This window comes from Osmerus mordax, chromosome 16, assembly GCF_038355195.1.
Source record: "Osmerus mordax isolate fOsmMor3 chromosome 16, fOsmMor3.pri, whole genome shotgun sequence".
Classification (NCBI taxonomy): Eukaryota; Metazoa; Chordata; class Actinopteri; order Osmeriformes; family Osmeridae; genus Osmerus; species Osmerus mordax.
This window is the reverse complement of record NC_090065.1, coordinates 7,663,410-7,681,518: the sequence shown is the minus strand read 5'-3', so window position 1 is coordinate 7,681,518 and position 18,109 is coordinate 7,663,410. Positions and strand designations below refer to the sequence as shown.

Below are 18,109 nucleotides of genomic sequence, written 5' to 3'. Positions count from 1 at the left end.
AAAAAGGAATCCATGAATGTATTTGGATCACTAGGGGGAGACGTGGGTGATATTACAGATTCTGATGATAGGATGTCATGGTGGAAAAAATCACTTTGAATTGCAGGGGGGGACCTTGCTGTGTGATCCAAAGCCAGAAAGTCATCAAAGTTATTAGGGTTGGTTTGACTGGACTGCTGTGTGGAAACACTTCCATTGGTCACGCTATCGGTCATCCCAAAAACGTCATCAGGAATTACAGAGATACTTGGGCCAGAAAATATGTCTGCTCCATCTTGCTTAATAATACTGGCAATAGATTGCTCTGTGTTGAATATATCAAAGTCAACATTTGGTGGAATGGGTGTAGAGAATTCAAAAAGAGTCAGGTTATGCCCCTCTAAGGATTTGTTTTTAATACCATTGTTCTCATCTTGACTTTTGGACGTTTGATCAAAGACATCAAGTGTATGCGTGGTGAGAGAAACAGGGGGAGCACCAGCTGAAAGAATGTCGATACCTGAAGAAAGCATTGCTTTTGTGTCACCTAAACTATTTATTGCCTTCTCTGGTTGTGATAGATCCAGGGGATTGAGGGGGTATTGTTGAATGTCCTGACCCAGTTCAAAAAGCATTCCTGCACTGACATCATTTTGTCTCTCTTCTGGAGAGTGAAGGATTTCATTTGACTGGTCGAAAGAGCTATCTGTGTTTATCTTTATTGACAATGACCCTGCAGGTAGGACATTTAAATCATCTTTAAAAATGTCACCTGCGAGTTCCTGTAGACTGTTTCCCAAAATGGCATCACTACCCCTTGTTGTTTTAAAATTACCTGAGTCCTCAGTTAACATGTCGTTAGTCATGCTTGTTTTGATGAGTGAATGTTCAGTCTCATGACTCTGAAACTGGGGTCCAGGATTACCAAATAGGTCATTAGTAACATTGTCGATTTCTTCAGAGGCTGAAAAAACGGGTTTGTCCAGTGTTAAAATGTCACCTATGTGGTCAGTCAAAACAGTGGAAGCTTCAAGCGTGGGTAAGAGGCCTGTCAATGGATTGGGGAGAGCAGAATCAGCGATTTTACTGACAATGTCTGTGACCTCTGTTTCTTCCAGAAGTGAGTGTTTAAATGTGCTACTATCCTTTTCTTTTTCAGTTGCATCCTCTTTCACCCCTTCAACCCCCTCAGGTTTCTCCATTGTCTGAACAGTCTTTTTTGTTCCATCTTGCTCCTTTAGCTTGGCTTCCTCAGTTTTCTTTGTATCTTTCTCTGGTGATGACTGGAACAGTTTTCCCAAGATACCCCTGGGTTTAGGGTCGGGTTTCTTCTTATCTGTAGGTTCAACCTTGTTGTTTTTCTCATTGCTACCTGTTATGAAAAGTTTGGACAAAGGGCTCTTCCCCTTAGACCAGGATCCCCTTTTGACTTGGGCCGTCTCACTCTGTTTGCCCATCAAAGACTTGGACCTCTGGACACCCCGGTGACCTCCACTCTCTGTCCCTTTTACTGGAGCATTATTTTGTAGCTGTTTTTCATTATTGGAACAAATGACTGGAACCATTTCCTTAAATTCAGGCCCTGGTTGACTTGTTCTCATCTTTTGATCTCCTGAATCAGACACATCTAAGAGTTCAGCTCCATCTGATACTTCCTCTGAACGCTCTGCTTTGTTTTCCTCATCATCAGTTACCTTGACAACCTGGGATTCCCCTGGATTCACTGTGTGTCTCTTCAAACTCATACAGTCGTTGTTGACCTGTCCTGGGATGTTTGGCTGTGGCTTGTCCTGAATGATATCCTCATCTGCATGAAATCCTTTTGAAACATCAACCTGTCCTCTACCAAGACCATCCATTGTATCCTGAGGATTCTTTTCATTTGAATTTGGGGTCACTTCACTTTCGAACTTTTTTGTGCTTGCATCAAAATCTATGTTATTCCTACTGTCAACAATTTCCTCAAGGGATGCATCATCTGAGTGCGCTTCCCTTTGATTCTGAGTTTTTACACCTGAGCTCAGTTCAGAGGATGATGGATTATCTAGATTGGTATCAGTGTTTTGGGCAAACCTGACAGACTTTTTAGCTTTACTAAGAAAGTCGTTTTTTTCTTCAGAACTTGAATTTTGTTTCTTGCTTGCAAGTGGTGTCGCATGAATGTGATATCTTGTCTGTTTTTTGATGGGGAATGACTTTCCTGTTGGCATACGAGAGGAAGAGAAATCGACTACTGTTGTTGATGTGTCTTCTTGAAAAAGTGTTCTTTTAAAAGAAACACTCCATGGCTTGGATTTGTTTGAATCTGAGATCTCTGATGAGTGTGACAAAGTCTTGTTGGATTTCTGAGTCAGAACTTTAGATGATGTTTTATCGTGTTCTCCTGTTCTGACCTCTACCTGGTCCCTCTTTGATATATTTCTGTCAATGGGTTTCTCTGAAATAGGACTGGTCCAAGACTTTTCTTTGGCTTGTTGGTCAGTAATGGACACACTCTGCCAAGTCTTAACTTGCTGTGCTGGACTGCCCCTTGGTACCTTTTTCTCTGGTGGCCAGCTCTTTTTCAGTTTGTTCCTGTTATCAGTACCATTGTTTGCCAAAGGTTCTTTGGGTGGCAATGGAGCCAGCCTCCCTGCAGAGACCTCTACTGAGCGATCAACAACCACCAAGTTGGCTTTAGATGCTTTCTCAGTCACATTCATGTCTGGCTCTGTTTCTTCGGTCTTTTGAAGCCAACGGTCTTTGTGTTGTCTGTGGCCAAATCCCTCATCATAATTTCCCTTTGTTTTAAAGAGTTGTTGGTAGTGAAAAATGCAATAGAACTCTCCATAAAGAGAAGAGTAGTTTCTGATGCTGCAGTTGAGTAGAATAAAACACATATTGTAGTAATTGTATTAGTGGTATGAGAAGAATTGGATTGACATTGTTTAATTATTAGGCCTCTACAATTGTACAGTAGGCAATCATTAAAAAAATATTGAATTGTGTTGGATGCATTTGTCAGATAACCCTTTGTTGATTGCATTTTAATACAGATTGCAGCAAAGAGTGATTTGCAGACTGGAAGAAAAAAAACTAAAATCTCACCTGAGCTTCTTTTTACAATGCTTACAGCAAAAGCAGTTGTAGTGGAGGACAAGATTATTGGCCATCATTCTCTCCATTGGGTATACAGGTGTCAAACAGGATGAACACATCTCTTTTGCAGGTGACTGAAACTGATGGCAACAACTTCATGATTCGAATTTGGCATTATACAGTGGAACATTGAAATGAGAATATATTTACTAAATGTGTAATGAAATTCTTGATGCATAGAGCAAAGGTGGGCATTAATTAATACTTTAAAATGGGCAAGTAAACAGTTTGAAAGTAGTTTATTAAAGATTTTACATGAGGATATAAGCTTGAAGATATGTTGTTCCGAACGTAAACACCTTTTCCTAAGGATTATGTAGTATCAAGCATTGTTTTGGTCTTTGATAGCCTGCAAAAGTTTGTCACGTACTGAACATTAAGTACTAATAAAGAAAGTATGAGATATACGATTTAAAACACAGTAATTGTATAACACATTTATTTGATAAATTACACAACAGAGTCAACAGAGGGGGTTTTATCATTCAAAACCATGTATACAGTATAAAAAGCAACAAAAAACATCTATAAAATGTATGTTAATACATGTATTTTTTTATTATTAAATAGAATGTATTGTTTCACTAAGATAACTTATTCAAAGGACATTAAAACAAAAGTGATAATTGCAGCTCACAATAATGAGATAAAACAAGAAAAACAGTTCTAAGTTTCAACACAAAATTTTACTTTTTCCCAGCCTTTTGTTGACCAAATGTTACAAAAACAGTTCCTCCTTCTTTGACACTGGACTGAGCACTCTCTGTAAAGGTGTGTCCAGATCTTCGTATTAAAGGGGATGCCATTACTTCATATCTAGTTGGACAGGAGACTACTTCAAAGAGTGGGGCAGTTTTAGTCTCAGACTGCTTGGTGACAAAAGTAGACGTTTTGGAGGAGACAAATTTGTTACCAAAGCAATCTGTCTCTTCATATTTTTCACTGACAGTCTTTGTGCCAACTAATCCAGCAGGAGCTTCCGGGACAGTTTGCACTTGTAGCACGCTGACGTTACGTCTTGGACTCACAGGACCGCTGAATTGGTTGGAGGTTTGAGAGGAAGTGGGTTGGCCGACATCAGCATTGACTCCATTGCAACTTTGAGGGCACTCCTTTGCTTTTGTCTTGAAAGTTGAGGATTTAGGGGACTTGGATTGTTCTGGATGCTTCCTGGCAGCAGAGTGAATGGAGATGAAGGATGGTGAGGATGGAGAGCTCATGCATTGTTTGACAGGAGGCATGTTGAGCACTTGAGCAGGTGCTTCTTCTAATGTTTTTGCTAGACCTGAACATCCTTTCATTTTTGCCTCTGGTGTCGGTTTAACCTTTTCTGTTTTAGTTTTGCTGGACACAATGCTAATTTTCCTAATGTTGTTTTGAGTATCTTGACAACTTTTCTCAGAGTTCAATGATTCATTAAAGAGTCCTGACAACCCTGCTATATCAGCCTCAGATTTTAAGTTGGAAACAGAATACAAAGCTTTCCGTATTGCCTCCTCTATATCAATAAGTTTTGCCAACGTTTGCTCTTTTAGATTCATTATTTCATGGCTTGCCTTTTCCAGGTCTACGAATGCAGCCTCGACTGAGGCACTTTCCATTTCAGTATTCAATGACTCTTTTTCAACCTTCTTTTCCCTCTTCGAATGACTTTGCGTTTCAGTTCTACGTGGAGTGACTATCCAAGCAGGAACATTCTCAAATAATGTTTTTAATGAACCCACATCAACAGTGCTAGTCTCCCCCTCTATCTCTTGAACTTGGGATAGGATCGTCTTGAGTTCCTCCCGTTTCCTTAGATTTTCAAAGATTTCCATTGCTGCTGTCACGTTTCCCTTCATAATTTCGTCCTTGTGGACAGACAGCCTCTGTCGTCGTTCACCCTCCGTCTCCTTCTTCGCTTTCTTCTTCCTCAGTACAACTTTGTCCACAGCTTTTACCTGTTCCTCACCAACTGTGCTATTCTGAATAGATGGAGATCTCTTTGCTATGATGGCTGACGCCAATTCCGGCTGACCTGCGTTTGAGTGCTGTGTAACCTGTTGCATGGTTGATTTGCTCTGATTCTTTACTTGGCTAACAGTTTCTTTAACTGCTTGGATTTTTTTGGCAGAAACAGGGACTGAGTCCACAGTGTTCTTATCCTTTCCCCCAAAGTTCTGGAGAGCAACTTGAAAGCCCATGTGTATTTCTGTTTTAGTGCAACTATCATTTGCATAGCTCTGCATACACATTCGGATCTCTTCTGCTGCATTTATTTTCTGAATCTCATTTTTATCCATAACACATTCATTGCTATTTGCAATTGTCGGGTTCTTGTCTGTGTTTGTTTCACATACCGGTGGTTCCACTATGTCTTCTAATGCTTTCCTATGTACATTTCTATCAAAGTTTAGTGTATTTGAATCTCGGGAAACTTGAGTATCGTTGTTTAAAATGCTCTGTGGTGAGCCTTGCTTTGCACCTTTGGTGGTTTTTAGAATGCTAATTTCTCTTGAATGGTCGTTCTGTGGTAAATCCTGTCTGTGTTCTCTTTTATTTGCCGATGTTTCACGTGGAGTGGAAGGAGAAGAAGTCTTCTCTAGTTTAGTTTTAGGAGGGATTACTGGGTTTTGCGATTTAACTTTAACAGGGCCAGGTGCTTTTGAAAGAGAATGGATATTCTGTTCTGTATCACTTGATAATTTTGAGCGCTGCGGTTTGGGCGGTAGGGCTGGTTTCTTGTGTTCTTGTAATTTGTCACTTGTTTTGGGGGGAAGTGGAGGCGGCCTTTGGTCTTCTGATGGTGTGTTTTCCGTTTTGTGTGTAAGAGTGACAGGATCTGAATTCAATGTTGTCATGGCAGGTGGCTCTCCATAAGTTACTGAAACCGAAGGAGACAATTCAGTGTCAGATGGAGGCATAGATACTACAACACCTTGTTTGTGCACAGTCTCAGAATCCACTTTCTTACTTGGCCCTGAGTAAGCTTTACCTGAATTCCTGTAAATCATTGCAGTTTTAAAGTCTCCTTTGGACACATTTACACTAGACCTCTCAAGAGATTGCAAAGCCAATTGCATATTACCTCTTATAACATCTTCTTTGTCTAGAAGCCTTTGCTCTGTTGCAGCATTCTGAAGAGACTTAATAGCAGCCTTCACATCTCCCCTCAAAACCTCAGCCTCTGTCTCTTCATCAGTGTTTTCAACTTGATACTCTGATTTAACACAAGATTGGGATGGTATGGTGTTGGTCTGCTGCGAGGCATCTTCACTAACACAGATATTCACTACGTCTGCACTCTTTGACACTGCTCCCTTAGGGCAAGCCTCAATCCCCTCATGGATTCCCTTTTTTGTTTCTGTGTCACTGACCTTTCGAAAAGTCGTGGTGATCCGCTGACCTCTGGAGGTGCACGAAGATGTAGACTGTGTCGTGGTTGTAGAGCTTTGCTCTTGTGATGAGACATTCACGTTGTAGATTTTGCCAGGAACAACGATTTCCCGTTCTACTCGCATGCTCTGGTTCTTTGCCAACTCGAGGGACTGTTTAGCTGCCTTCACATCTCCTGACACTATTTCCTCTTTGAAGTTCAGCGAGTCGTTATCCTCCGGTTCTGGACCTTGAGCTGATAAGTCAATGTCATATATGGTTCCTGGTTTGATGACTTCCCGCTCCACATTCAAGCTTTGCTTCTTTGCCCGCTCTAAGGACTGTAGTGTTGCTTTGATGTCACCAGCTACAATTTCCTCCTTTTCCACCGTGATAGGTTGCTTCACTGCCTGTCCAAGTTGTTGCTTGGCTGATGAGATATCCCCACGGATTATGTTTTCTTTTGGAACACAGTGTTCAATGCCAAGGTCAATGGACCCCTCCGAGCTGAATACTTTTTTGGCGTTCTTCACATCTCCTGGCAGGACATCTGAAATTGTTCGCTCTACTTGCTGCTTTTTCTGACAGAGAATTCTCTTTGCCTCTTTCACATCTCCCTGCAGGATTTCAATCTGTTCTTTTGCTCCGAGGTCAAGTACATCACTCTCCTCTGGTTCACTCTGGAGACTCTTCAGGTATTGAAGATCTCCTTTCTCAATGCAGTTCTTGTACAAGTTCACATTCCCTTTCTCATTTTCATCTAGTCTACACGAAACAGAGGTTCTCTGACTATTGGCGGTGGCTAGAAGGTTTCCAATAGTGGACTTCACATCGCCCCTTGTGATGTCTTGAGATTCTGCTCTAGTTTCAGTGTGACAGAAGAGGCTGTACACAGTCATCTCTGCTTGGCCCCTGGCAGATTCTTGCATCACAATTCCTGTCTTCATTATCTTATTTTCAACTAACAGGCTTTCAATCATCTTGGCAATGCTTTGCATTCTTTGGTCACCATCTAGATTGACAGTTGAAGATGGCTGATTGACTGGAAGTTCCAAAACTGTGGTGTTAACGTTACCCTGTTCACCCTCCCTTAGAAGGGTGATCCTTGGCTCCATGGTTGGTTTGCATAACAACTGTAACATGATGTTTCTAATGTTACCTTCTACCCTTTCTTCTTTCAGAATTTCTATGTTTTCTTTGCTAATGAGCTGGTATTTTGCCATGTTAACATTACTGATCTCATTTGCTTCTATAACAATGCCACTTGAGTGAATTACTTGAAGTTCAGAAAGACGCGTGAGACTGTCTGCCACGCTACCGACGGTGATTTTATCCAGTGGTGTCGTTTCAAACATCCAGGTGGTGCTCTTCACATCTGCTTTTGGTATATTCTCTTCAACAGCATGGGCTGAGGTGGCATCCACCTCTTTGAGCTTGTCTAGAGGCTGGGATTCAAACAGCCAAGTACAACGTTTCACCTCTCCCTTCTGGTTGTCTTCTCTGTGGACAGTCTTCACGGGGCCCTGCTCCTCTGCTCCTCCCTTCAGGCTGTCAATAGGCTGGTTTTCAAAAAGCCAGGTCGACGTTCGGACATCTCCTTGCTGGACGTCAGTAACACTGACCATTCGGACATACTTCTTGTGAGCGGACTGCTCAGATTCAAAGAGCTGTTTGTTAAGCTGCACGTTGTGTTTTCCGAATTCCTCCACAACCTTGACTGAAGGCTCCTCTCTACATGTGAGAGTGTCCAAAGGCTGGGTCTCAAACTTCCACCTGGCAGACTTGACATCTCCTTTAAGAACGTCCTCTTGGGTAACGGCACGGATGACATAAATGTCCTGTTCTGCTTGGATGGAATCCAGGGGCTTTGTCTCGAACATCCACCGAGCACCTCTCACATCGCCACTCATCACTTCCTCCTTCTTGACCGTGGTGACCTCGTGAAATTGTCCCTCCTTGTCTCTGATGGCATACAGAGGCTGAGACTCAAACAGCATCGTGCTGGACTTCACATCCACGCTGCTCTCACATTCGTCCAAGGATGCGGATGAGTCCTCGAGAGGCTTTTCTTGGATCTTGTCCAAAGAGAACGTTTCGAATATGAACTTCTTGTTGTGTACATCGCCAGCCTCATCTTCGCTGACAGAATACATGCTCGTTCCATTGAGCTTTTTCTCAGTGATCGTGTTGATGGGACGGTTCTCAAAAAGCCAGGTGAATTTGTGAACGGATCCTTTTTGAATGTCTTCATCCTGACCCTCTCTGTCGGATATGCTTTCAGCTTCTGTACCTATTTCATCAAGAGATTGAGACTCAAAGATTTCCTTGACCCTAGATACATCTCCTGACTGAACATTTATCTGGCTGACATATCTAACATCTTGTTCTGTGTCTGTGTCCTTCCTTATTTTATCCAAAGTTTCTGTTTCAAAAAGATGCTTCACGGTTTTCACTCCAGCCTCCGCTTTTACACCATCCTGAATGGTGCTGCATAATTTCAAACTATGCTCATCTCCAGCTTTGATACTGTCCAGTGGCTGTGATTCGAAAAGCCAAGTGAAGGATTTAACGTTAGCATTTTCTATGGCCTCTATATCTTGGAGCTTGTTTGATTTGTCAGACAAAATGTCTATGGGTTGGGTTTCAAAAAACCACTTGCAGGTCTTGACATCACCTTTCTGGAACTCGTCCTGTTGCACCAATGGATTTTGTGCCTCAAGGTTGAATTTTGAATGAATACAGTCTAGTGTCTGAGTTTCGAAGAGCCACTTTGCCATCTTCACATCTCCAGTTACGTCTTCCTGTCTAGTGATCCCTTTTATAACCTCCATGCTCCCCTTTCCCTCCTGAAACTGGTCAAGCGGTTTGGTCTCAAACATCCATTTGCAGTTTTGGACATTTCCTTTGATAGACTCCTCTCTACTAACAGTTGTGACCTCGTGGAAATTTCCTGAAGAGTCTTTTATGGCATACAAGGGTGTAGATTCAAACAATTCTTTGTTACCATTTACATTCCCTGCTGTGATGTCTTTTTCACTTTTTCCATTCATCACCTCTTCAGATTGGGTAATGTCACCAAGAGGAATTGTTTCAAAAAGATGTTTAAAAGATTTGACATCCCCCTTTTCAATTTCAAGCTCTCTGACCGATGTTTCTTTTCTGACATTGTAGTTTTCAAACTGTTGCTTTTTGCCCTTCACCTCTCCTTGTTCATCTGCAGCAAGCGACACTTCCTTTAGATGTCCAATTTCATAGCTATCTTTCAAAGTATCCATTGGTTGAGTTTCAAAGAGCCACAAAGAGGTTTTGACATTACCACCTAGGATCTCTTCCTTTTCCTGGTTTGTGGAAGTACATTCCCCTTTCAGAGTTGCCAAGGGTTGTGTCTCAAAGAGTTTTCGTTTGTTCTCGACATCAGCCTCTGCCACAAAATCGTCCACGGTCCCCTGGAATTTGTTCTCCTCGATGCCTTCCTGGGTGTTGAGGAAGGGCTGCGTCTCAAACATCCACCTCTTCCTATCTACGCCTCCTCTTTGCCCTTCTTCCAGTGATATCCCCTGAATGATCTTCACAGCAGAAGTGTCTTTCCTGATGACATCTAGAGGTTGAGTTTCAAAGAGCCAGCGAGCAGTGCTGATATTGCTGCTGTTGATCTCTTCTCTACAGATTGACTTGATCTCATGGATGTTTCCACTGTTGTCTCTAATGGCACAACAAGGATCTGCTTGGAAGAGCTTGACAGTTTTTTGGACATCTCCCTTCTGTTCTTGGAGCTCAGACTTCAGCTTGAGGAAGTTCTGGTTCTCGACTGAGCAGCAGTGGCCTAAGGCGTCCAGTGGTTTGGATTCAAAGAGTAGCCGCGCTCCTCTGACATCTCCTCCTTGGATGGGTTCCTTCAGCACTGCCTCCACCATCTCACCTTTTTCTTGGTTGAGCTCATTCAGGATGTCTAAAGGCTTGGTTTCAAACAACCATGTAGATGTCCTGACATCCCCTCTCACAGACACCTGCCTTTCAGCAAATGCCCTCGAGCTGTGTTGGGTGTCATCCATCTCGCAATGCTCAAACATGGAAGATGTTCCCCTAACATCTCCACCTTGCAAGTTCTCCTCTTCCAACAGCTTCTTAGTTGTATGGGGGTCCCCAATGTTGTCCAGTGTCCAGTTTTCAAAGATCCACCTCATGGATTGCACCTCGCCTTGATACCCTGTATCTTCTGCAGATATCTCTGACTGGAGGGCCTCTACCAGCTCATCATCAACAACATCATTAAGTTTTCCTTTTAAATCTGGGTGAATGTGTTTAAAGAGCCTCTTCAGCTCATTCTTTTGTCGCTGTTGGTAGAATGTTGAGAAGGTTTCCTTGGGTGGTGGTACAGGAAGTAAGGGTGAACTGTTTGCAGACTCTTCATAGTTTAGAGGTCGGGGTGGTACAGGGGGAGGTGGAGGGAAAGACAGGTCGTGTTCTTCATGAGAAGCCTCTGAAACCCTGATTTGCTTGGCTACGTCTGCCATCTTGCAATGAAACAAGAAAGGGGAGGGGTTTCGTGTTATTGTAATTTTCATTCTGTTATAAAACAGTATTAGTATATTATTTTGACAAAATATTAGAGAGCCATGCACATAAAAACTGATGCCATAATTTACCTTTTTGAGATGGATGAATGCGCTTCACAGCAAACTATCTTCCATCAAACCGAGGTTAGAAAAACTTCACAACGGTTAGTAGAACAGCGAAGTGTTATGTGGAACTGCTGAGCCACCAAGCATGATTTAGTAGTTTAGGTTGCAACACTATGGAGTACTCTATGGAGTTGATAATGTTTTGGTTACAAAAATTGTTAAAAGTGTTCCACGATTGGAGATGTAGACATTGTTGAAATAAAGGTGATATTTTAACAAATGTGCTTCCTGGTGGGCTTTAGTAGTAGTAGTAGTAGCTACTTTGATCCGTACGGCAAAATTGCAGAAGCTTTCAGGTCAAGGCAGATGTCCTGAATATCAAAACCGAGTTTAAAAAGTAACCCATTGGATGGAGAGGGCAACAATGTACCTTGTTGCCAAGTGATATCAAGTAATAGTCAATGCCAAATAGGGGTCTAAAGATTAAAATATGTCACACATATTCCGTTTTTTCTCTCTGGATGCGCAGTGAACATTTATTAAGCAATAAAACCTACACTGTCCAGTTGCAGTTGTGTTTGAATACTGATCATTTAAATTCTGAATCTCCAGTTCATGACAAATGTTTACAAAAGTTATATTCAGTCCACAGCACGCACACACACACACACACACACACACTTTTGTTAGTCTACTAAGGGATTATAGGCATACTGTACAGTACCTTGCTTAATTTAGTCTTCTTTTCTGATGAACTAGTGAATTCCTAAAAAAAAACACATGTATGGTTCAACTACCATCACACTACCATCACACTGCAGTACTGTTTCATACTTGCTATATTGTTTGTTAACCAGTTACATAAAAATGACAAGAACATGTAGAACTTTTAGCAAACAGTTTCACTACAACAGCAAAAAAGCAAGTGGTCATCATTCGCTCAATAGGATTGAAAAAAAACAATGCAGGGGGTACATAAATATGAGATGTATGCTGTGTTTTTATGGGACATCTGTACAGTAAATAAGAAGAATGAGAACCATGACCATTCCGCATTGTGAGCACTTGACCTCAGTGACTGGCAAGGAATGGGAGGAAGGTCATGCACTGAAGGTCATGCACTCACTGGATGTGATGATCCTCCTGTGGAGTCTGCAGCTGCCACTTTTGACAGATAAAGAGCTGATCTGTCTCTCACTGAGGCAGACGTGGATCTCCTCTCACAGTCCGGCCTTGATGGGGTCTCTGCGTGGGTCAATTTCAGATGCCTCTTGTCATCTACAAGAGCAGAGACAATTCATTACTGAGCTGCTGTTTGGATTTTATGATGTATCCTAAAGTACAGTTCTGTGACTGTTATGCAATGCTTGAATAATAAAAAAAGACACATGTAATTTGATATTACATTTTTACATTTAGTCATTTAGCAGACGCTCTTATCCAGAGCGACTTACAGTAAATATAGGGACATTCCCCCCAAAGCAAGTAGGGTGAAGTGCCTTGCCCAAGGACACAACGTCATTTGGTACGGCACTCATATTATGAGTGATAAATCATATACAGTATGAACAGGCACAAATATGTGCTTCTGTGCATCATGGATATTTGTTAGAACCCAGGCCAAATTCAAAATGATAAGACAACAGTCTTGTAACCTGTGGTGACAAGATATTCTTGTTACCCGTGGTATGCAGAGCAGAGGGCTACTAAAACAGTTCTCTGGCAACAGCACAGTGTGTATATATAGCAGAATTGTGTTGCAATGTGTCTTATCTTCTGTCATTCCTTTAAGCATGTGGAAACTATGGTGTCTACGGAAACTATTGCTGTGTTGTCTGACACAGCAATACGTGCTGTACAGAACAGACTAGACAAAACAGTTATCCTAAAAAGATACATATTTAGTCACAAACAAACCAATTAAATCTATCAGGAACACCAAATGTCTCAACCTATTTTGTCTAAATGTTGTGAAATGTTAATTACAGTACTTCTGCTTTACATTTAATAATTAATCAACATAAGTTAAATAAACTATGACTTTGTTTACCTCAAAAACAACTTCCAATGTGAGACCAACCAGGTAACAAGGGGGTAATAGAGGCTTTGATCCTTTTAGCCAACAAGACAAATGGCCTTGCATAGCATACCAGTTGCCTTCACCTCTCAACAAATAGCATACCGTGGACTAGTCAGAGAGACCAGGAAAAAACAACAACTGCAAGCTCAGCTGGAGCAACCCTGGTTGTTTTGTTTGTGTGACCTCACCTCCATCATGCCATCACCACTGACCAAAAGAATGCTACTGTCTGTTGCTGTGTGGAACAAAGTGAACAATCTCATAGTTCCGTATACTGCCACCAGTCCTGTCATAAACCCTTGTTTATGATTGAACACCTTCTACGACTTAGGGTGAGACATCAGTGATGAAACAACTGGTGTTTTACTATCTCTAAGAAAGATTATCAAAATTAAATAAATACTTTGGATGGTTGGCTGTGCACTGACAATCCAGACTAGTATAGACATATTTTTCAACCTGTTATAAGAATCAAAACAACAGAGGTTAAGCCCTGCAGCCTGGTTTGAGAAGTCAGCAGCTTGGACCTGTTGCATAGGCCCACCAGCTGTAACTAATAGACAGATTCGAACATACCTCCCTTTTCATGCAGTAAGCTCTCGTCAGACAAAAGGACAGGCTAGCTAGCTGGCGCCTCTCACGAGTCCGGACTTAAAGCATTTTCATAGCTGGGTGAGCAGACAGAATGAACCAACATTACTAATGCCCTAGAGGTTTCATCCCAGAGAACTTAGGGGTCAACCTATCAATTAACGTTGAACAATCACACACGTGTTGTTGATGCTTATCATTATTAAGTTCTGTGGAGATGCAAATAGTACCCCATGTATCTTTAAAAAATATGTGATGAAACAGTTTAGAATACTATTGCTCTGCGTGAAAACCAGTAGATTCTTCAGAACTACCAATCACACAGCATGTGTGTAATTACAGAGGCACTGTAGCTGCACTTAAGACAGAACAGAACTTCTGTAAGTAGCAGAGTCATCTTCAAGGTTTTTTGGAATGGGGCAGTTATTTTCCTAGACGTTTCAAAGGGGTTGGCCTGTCCCCTGGGCCTGTTGAGTTCCTCGTCCCTTCTCTCCTCCACAAGAATGGAGGGGAGCTATAAGAGGCACAGCAATGTGACAGCTTTTTACGCTGCTGACAGCTGTCCAAATGATTGTCAAATATGGTTGGTATTTGCTCTCAGCCACCTCAGCTGCTTTTTGTTGCAGCCACATTCATAGACTATAATCAAAAACACACTTAACAAACTTGGTCATGTCGACTTGAAGGAGAACTAGATCAAAATCGAAGCCCTGATGTAAAACACTAATATTCATGAACGCTTTTGAAAACAAATGTAAAACTCTGGTAATCATATTTATTTATGCAACATATACTGTACTGTAAAACTATCACTGTTAATGTTCACAATGTAAGATGGATCGCTGTACTAATTCAAATCTATAATCAGAGGTGTTACAATGTAAATGTATTGGTCATAAAGAGAAAGCCAGTGATTGGTCGAGCTTGTTCTCTGAACCCTCATTCCTTACATGTCTGAGGATTATGGGCTGAGAAATGATGCTCACTTAGGACATCGTAAAGATGCCAGAGAGAATAGAAGTTAAGACATTTGTCTCTGGCCCTTTGGGAGGCTCCATTTAGCTCTTAACTCTTAAAACTCAGACAGAGACACACACCTGAGGCATCAGTATAGAACAAAGAAAATATTGTTTAGATCAACATATCCTTTCATGTTCACAACATGTTCTGTTAATTTCCTTTGTTCTGATAAAGCTGACACGCAGATTCTCCTCCATAAGAGGAGTCCTGGATTCAGGTGAAGAACAATCTAGTCACATCTTACAATTACTATTATGTATTATTTTGTGTTACTTTCCAAAGCAAAAAATGCTTTCCATGAACATTCTGGGAATAATTGCCATGTACATTCGAACAATGAATATCTCCCAATCCAAAAATCAAAATGTTCCACTCCCAACACAGATTTTCTTACTAACCAAACAATATACCTGCCATTTTCATCCAAGACAAAAATTCAAAATCACATGTCCAAACACATAAATAATAAGTATATTGATAGTACTTACAAAAGTAATGTCCAGTGTAGTAATAATTGTTTTCTCAACTTAAAAACTGTTTCAGTCGCTGTTGGTCAGATAAAGTTCCTGTACTGGCTCTCAGATGGCCCCGTGCTGCTAGCCCAGTAGACCGTTTCCTTCCGTTCCTCTGTCTGTCTGCTTGTCAGGTCACTGTGCCTCTCTCTAGTCCTGTGGTCCTAGTGACAGCTGATTTTTATCAGATCCGTTGTACCACTGGGATGTTTTGGCTATTTTGGGAGGGAGGGTGGCGGCTGCTCCCTGGGCTGAGTCAATCACTTCTGTTAGTCATAGAGACGGGGTCACCCCCCTGCCCATTCCCAACGCTCCACTGTCACCTCCTATAACGGGCCTAGGGAGGGACCACTGATGTCACTAGGTGCCCAGAGGACTAGACAATAAAAACACTTTCAACTCCTCAGTGATGATCCTATTTTGGTCAAGTGGCGCACACACACATGATAAGCGTGTCAAAGAGTCCATGCTTGATTGCACACCTTCTCTATGAATAAGTATGCCTCCTATCATAACAATGCTTTTAATAATAGTCTGGTGAATGCATCAACCACTTTACGACTGAAACGATAGCTACTTACGCAGTCTTACATAGTGCTCAAAACATGAATGTGAAGTTATTCCTTGATAGGTTTTCTTAATTGTATTGTCAGCCAAAAGTATTAGTGATGTTGAACTTCTTGGGGTACACAATTTCTTATGAGATCTCTGATCCATTACTCAGCTGTTACTGTCACTGAGGGTCAACCTCCGATCTATGGGATCTCTATGTCAACCCTATTCCTGTCAGAAGAACTGTTCAGGTCTCATAGATGCATCATGGGGTCAAACAGTCATAGACAGTTTTCTAGAAGTGTGTCCCCCGATGGCTCAAAGCGCTTGCACCTATGTAATGGTCATAAATGTCAATGACGGCCTTCTGTCTTGAGCATGTGTGCACAGAGCATAGTTATGTGTCTACACATTCACATCCGCTTCTTTTTATAGCAACCTGGGGCTCTCAAGGCCAGGGAACAGGAGCTGTTGGACAACCGATCGCTCTCTCTCCTTTCTTATGGTGTGTTGAAACCGTGCAATGTCTGGGTTATCTTGTGATATTTTTAACATGGTCACCACAGCCGTCACATTCTCCTTCTGTGGGAACTTAAAGCAGCTTCTGTAGATATGTGGATGTGAATGACTTTGAATGCCCTCAACGTTTGTGTACTCCACCATGGGTGGGTTCTGTTCATTCATATAATTTATAATAAAAATATCCTAATTTCAAAGACGAACTTTCCTGTTTCCAGTCCTTCATAAGTCCAAGTTCAAAACTCAACTAAATCAGGTAAAACAGTCTCTGTCTTCAAAGAAATGAAAAAAGGTTGCTAATTTGATCACAATTTCTTGTTTGTATATATTTGCAGGAGACCTGAGCCACTTCCTTAAAAAAAGGGTGACCTCATTGGTTTGGAGGAACCCCGCCAACCCCCGTACCACCAGACCTATCATGTCACATGCTGAATGTAGTACTGTAACTCAGTAACTACTCACCCTGTGAGTTTGCGGAACCCCTGACGCAGGACTCCGGGACACCAGTGGAGGTCTGTCTACGTCTCTCTGCCTGGACAACACGCTGTGAATCATCAACAGTTAACAGTTATGATCAGCAATCAGCATAAAGATTGAATCCACAGCATAGTGATTCTTTCATGAACATACAAACACCCACACACAAATCCACCTGAGGAGGGTTGTCTTTCTTTACTGGAGTCCCTACAGTGCTGTGAGCCCTTTTCACCACTGGGAGGCACTGTTTCTCCCTGTTACTGGCAGACGAAGACACATTCAGTCGAGGGGAGCTGGAACAGTCCTGCCGCAGGGTGACCTTCGACTCAAAAAGGGCCCGCAGGGCACTGGTTCCCACAGGCTCCTTCGGGGGCAGATAATCCATGGATTGGCTTCTGGACAGATGGAAGCCTCCTCCGATCTCCCTGCTCTCATTACGCCCCCCCAGAGAGTCCACTCTGATCTCTGAGTCCTCATATCTACTGGAACGATTCAACACAGATGCCTAAAAAAGTGGGAGTCAAACAAATAAATACATAACTGCTTTGTGTCAAATACATTGCTGCAGACTACCACTGATGTTTATTTGTATCGCTTAAAGGACATAATGTATTAATCAACCCATTTATCAATACATTTATTATCAAGTAACTTGTCCTATACCTCAGCTGATTCAGTTATCCGTAACTCTGCACAGCTCTGGTATCTGTGAGGAAAGAGATAATGTCTTTAAAACATACATTTTACCATTAACATAACCTAAACATACAGTTTCAGGTAACAAGTGTGAAGTGTGTAGTTTTCTGCAACACACTCACTGTTGTACGAGCTGAGAGACAGACTTTTTTTTGTCCCAAAGAGAAGATGCAACCCATGACCTCTCCTGAACCCCAGAAAGGCTCTTCAAAGATTGACTCCTTCTTAGGTTGCTCATTTCCACCGTAAGTCCTCAAGCACTGTCAACATCAGAGTGGAAGTGACCTTGAGGGAGAACTCCAATTTGTATTCGAGTTATTTCCAGTATGCTACACATTTGAGCTTTTCTTGAATACAACTTGTATATTTTTGTGTTTCCAGTCAAACGTAATACAATTATTTAGGGAAGACAGTGGCACACAACATCAACTACGCCTTATTTTATGTTGCTAGGCTGTGTGAAATGACAGCTTGTCACACACAGTGTCATCTGACTCTGTTAATGTGTACCGCAATCACTGATTGAACTGCAGAATTTGCTAGAGAATTTAAGTTCATGTTAGATATTT

At 41.8% G+C, this 18,109-nt stretch overlaps 1 protein-coding gene across 1 annotated transcript; it reads right to left on the bottom strand.

Annotated features, from left to right (window-relative positions):
• Window positions 1–3,788: 3,788 nt before the first annotated feature.
• On the bottom strand, window positions 3,789–17,778 carry xirp1 (xin actin binding repeat containing 1). Its single transcript, XM_067253921.1, has 7 exons — window positions 17,663–17,778; window positions 17,508–17,550; window positions 17,008–17,349; window positions 16,830–16,911; window positions 12,220–12,371; window positions 11,818–11,859; window positions 3,789–10,985 (listed from the first exon to the last, which is right to left on the bottom strand). The coding sequence occupies exons 1-7, from the start codon at window positions 17,776–17,778 to the stop codon at window positions 3,804–3,806; spliced, it is 7,959 nt and encodes a 2,652-aa protein (XP_067110022.1). The 3' UTR covers window positions 3,789–3,803.
• Window positions 17,779–18,109: the final 331 nt, after the last annotated feature.

Excerpts from the sequence above, each read along its gene's own strand:
- xirp1 (XM_067253921.1), bottom strand. The coding sequence starts at position 17,778 with ATGAGCAACCTAAGAAGGAGTCAATCTTTGAAGAGCCTTTCTGGGGTT. Across the intron at positions 17,551-17,662 it reads GTCTCTCAGCTCGTACAACA|ATACCAGAGCTGTGCAGAGT; the intron begins GTGAGTGTGTTG and ends CTTTCCTCACAG. Across the intron at positions 17,350-17,507 it reads GGATAACTGAATCAGCTGAG|GCATCTGTGTTGAATCGTTC; the intron begins GTATAGGACAAG and ends CCACTTTTTTAG.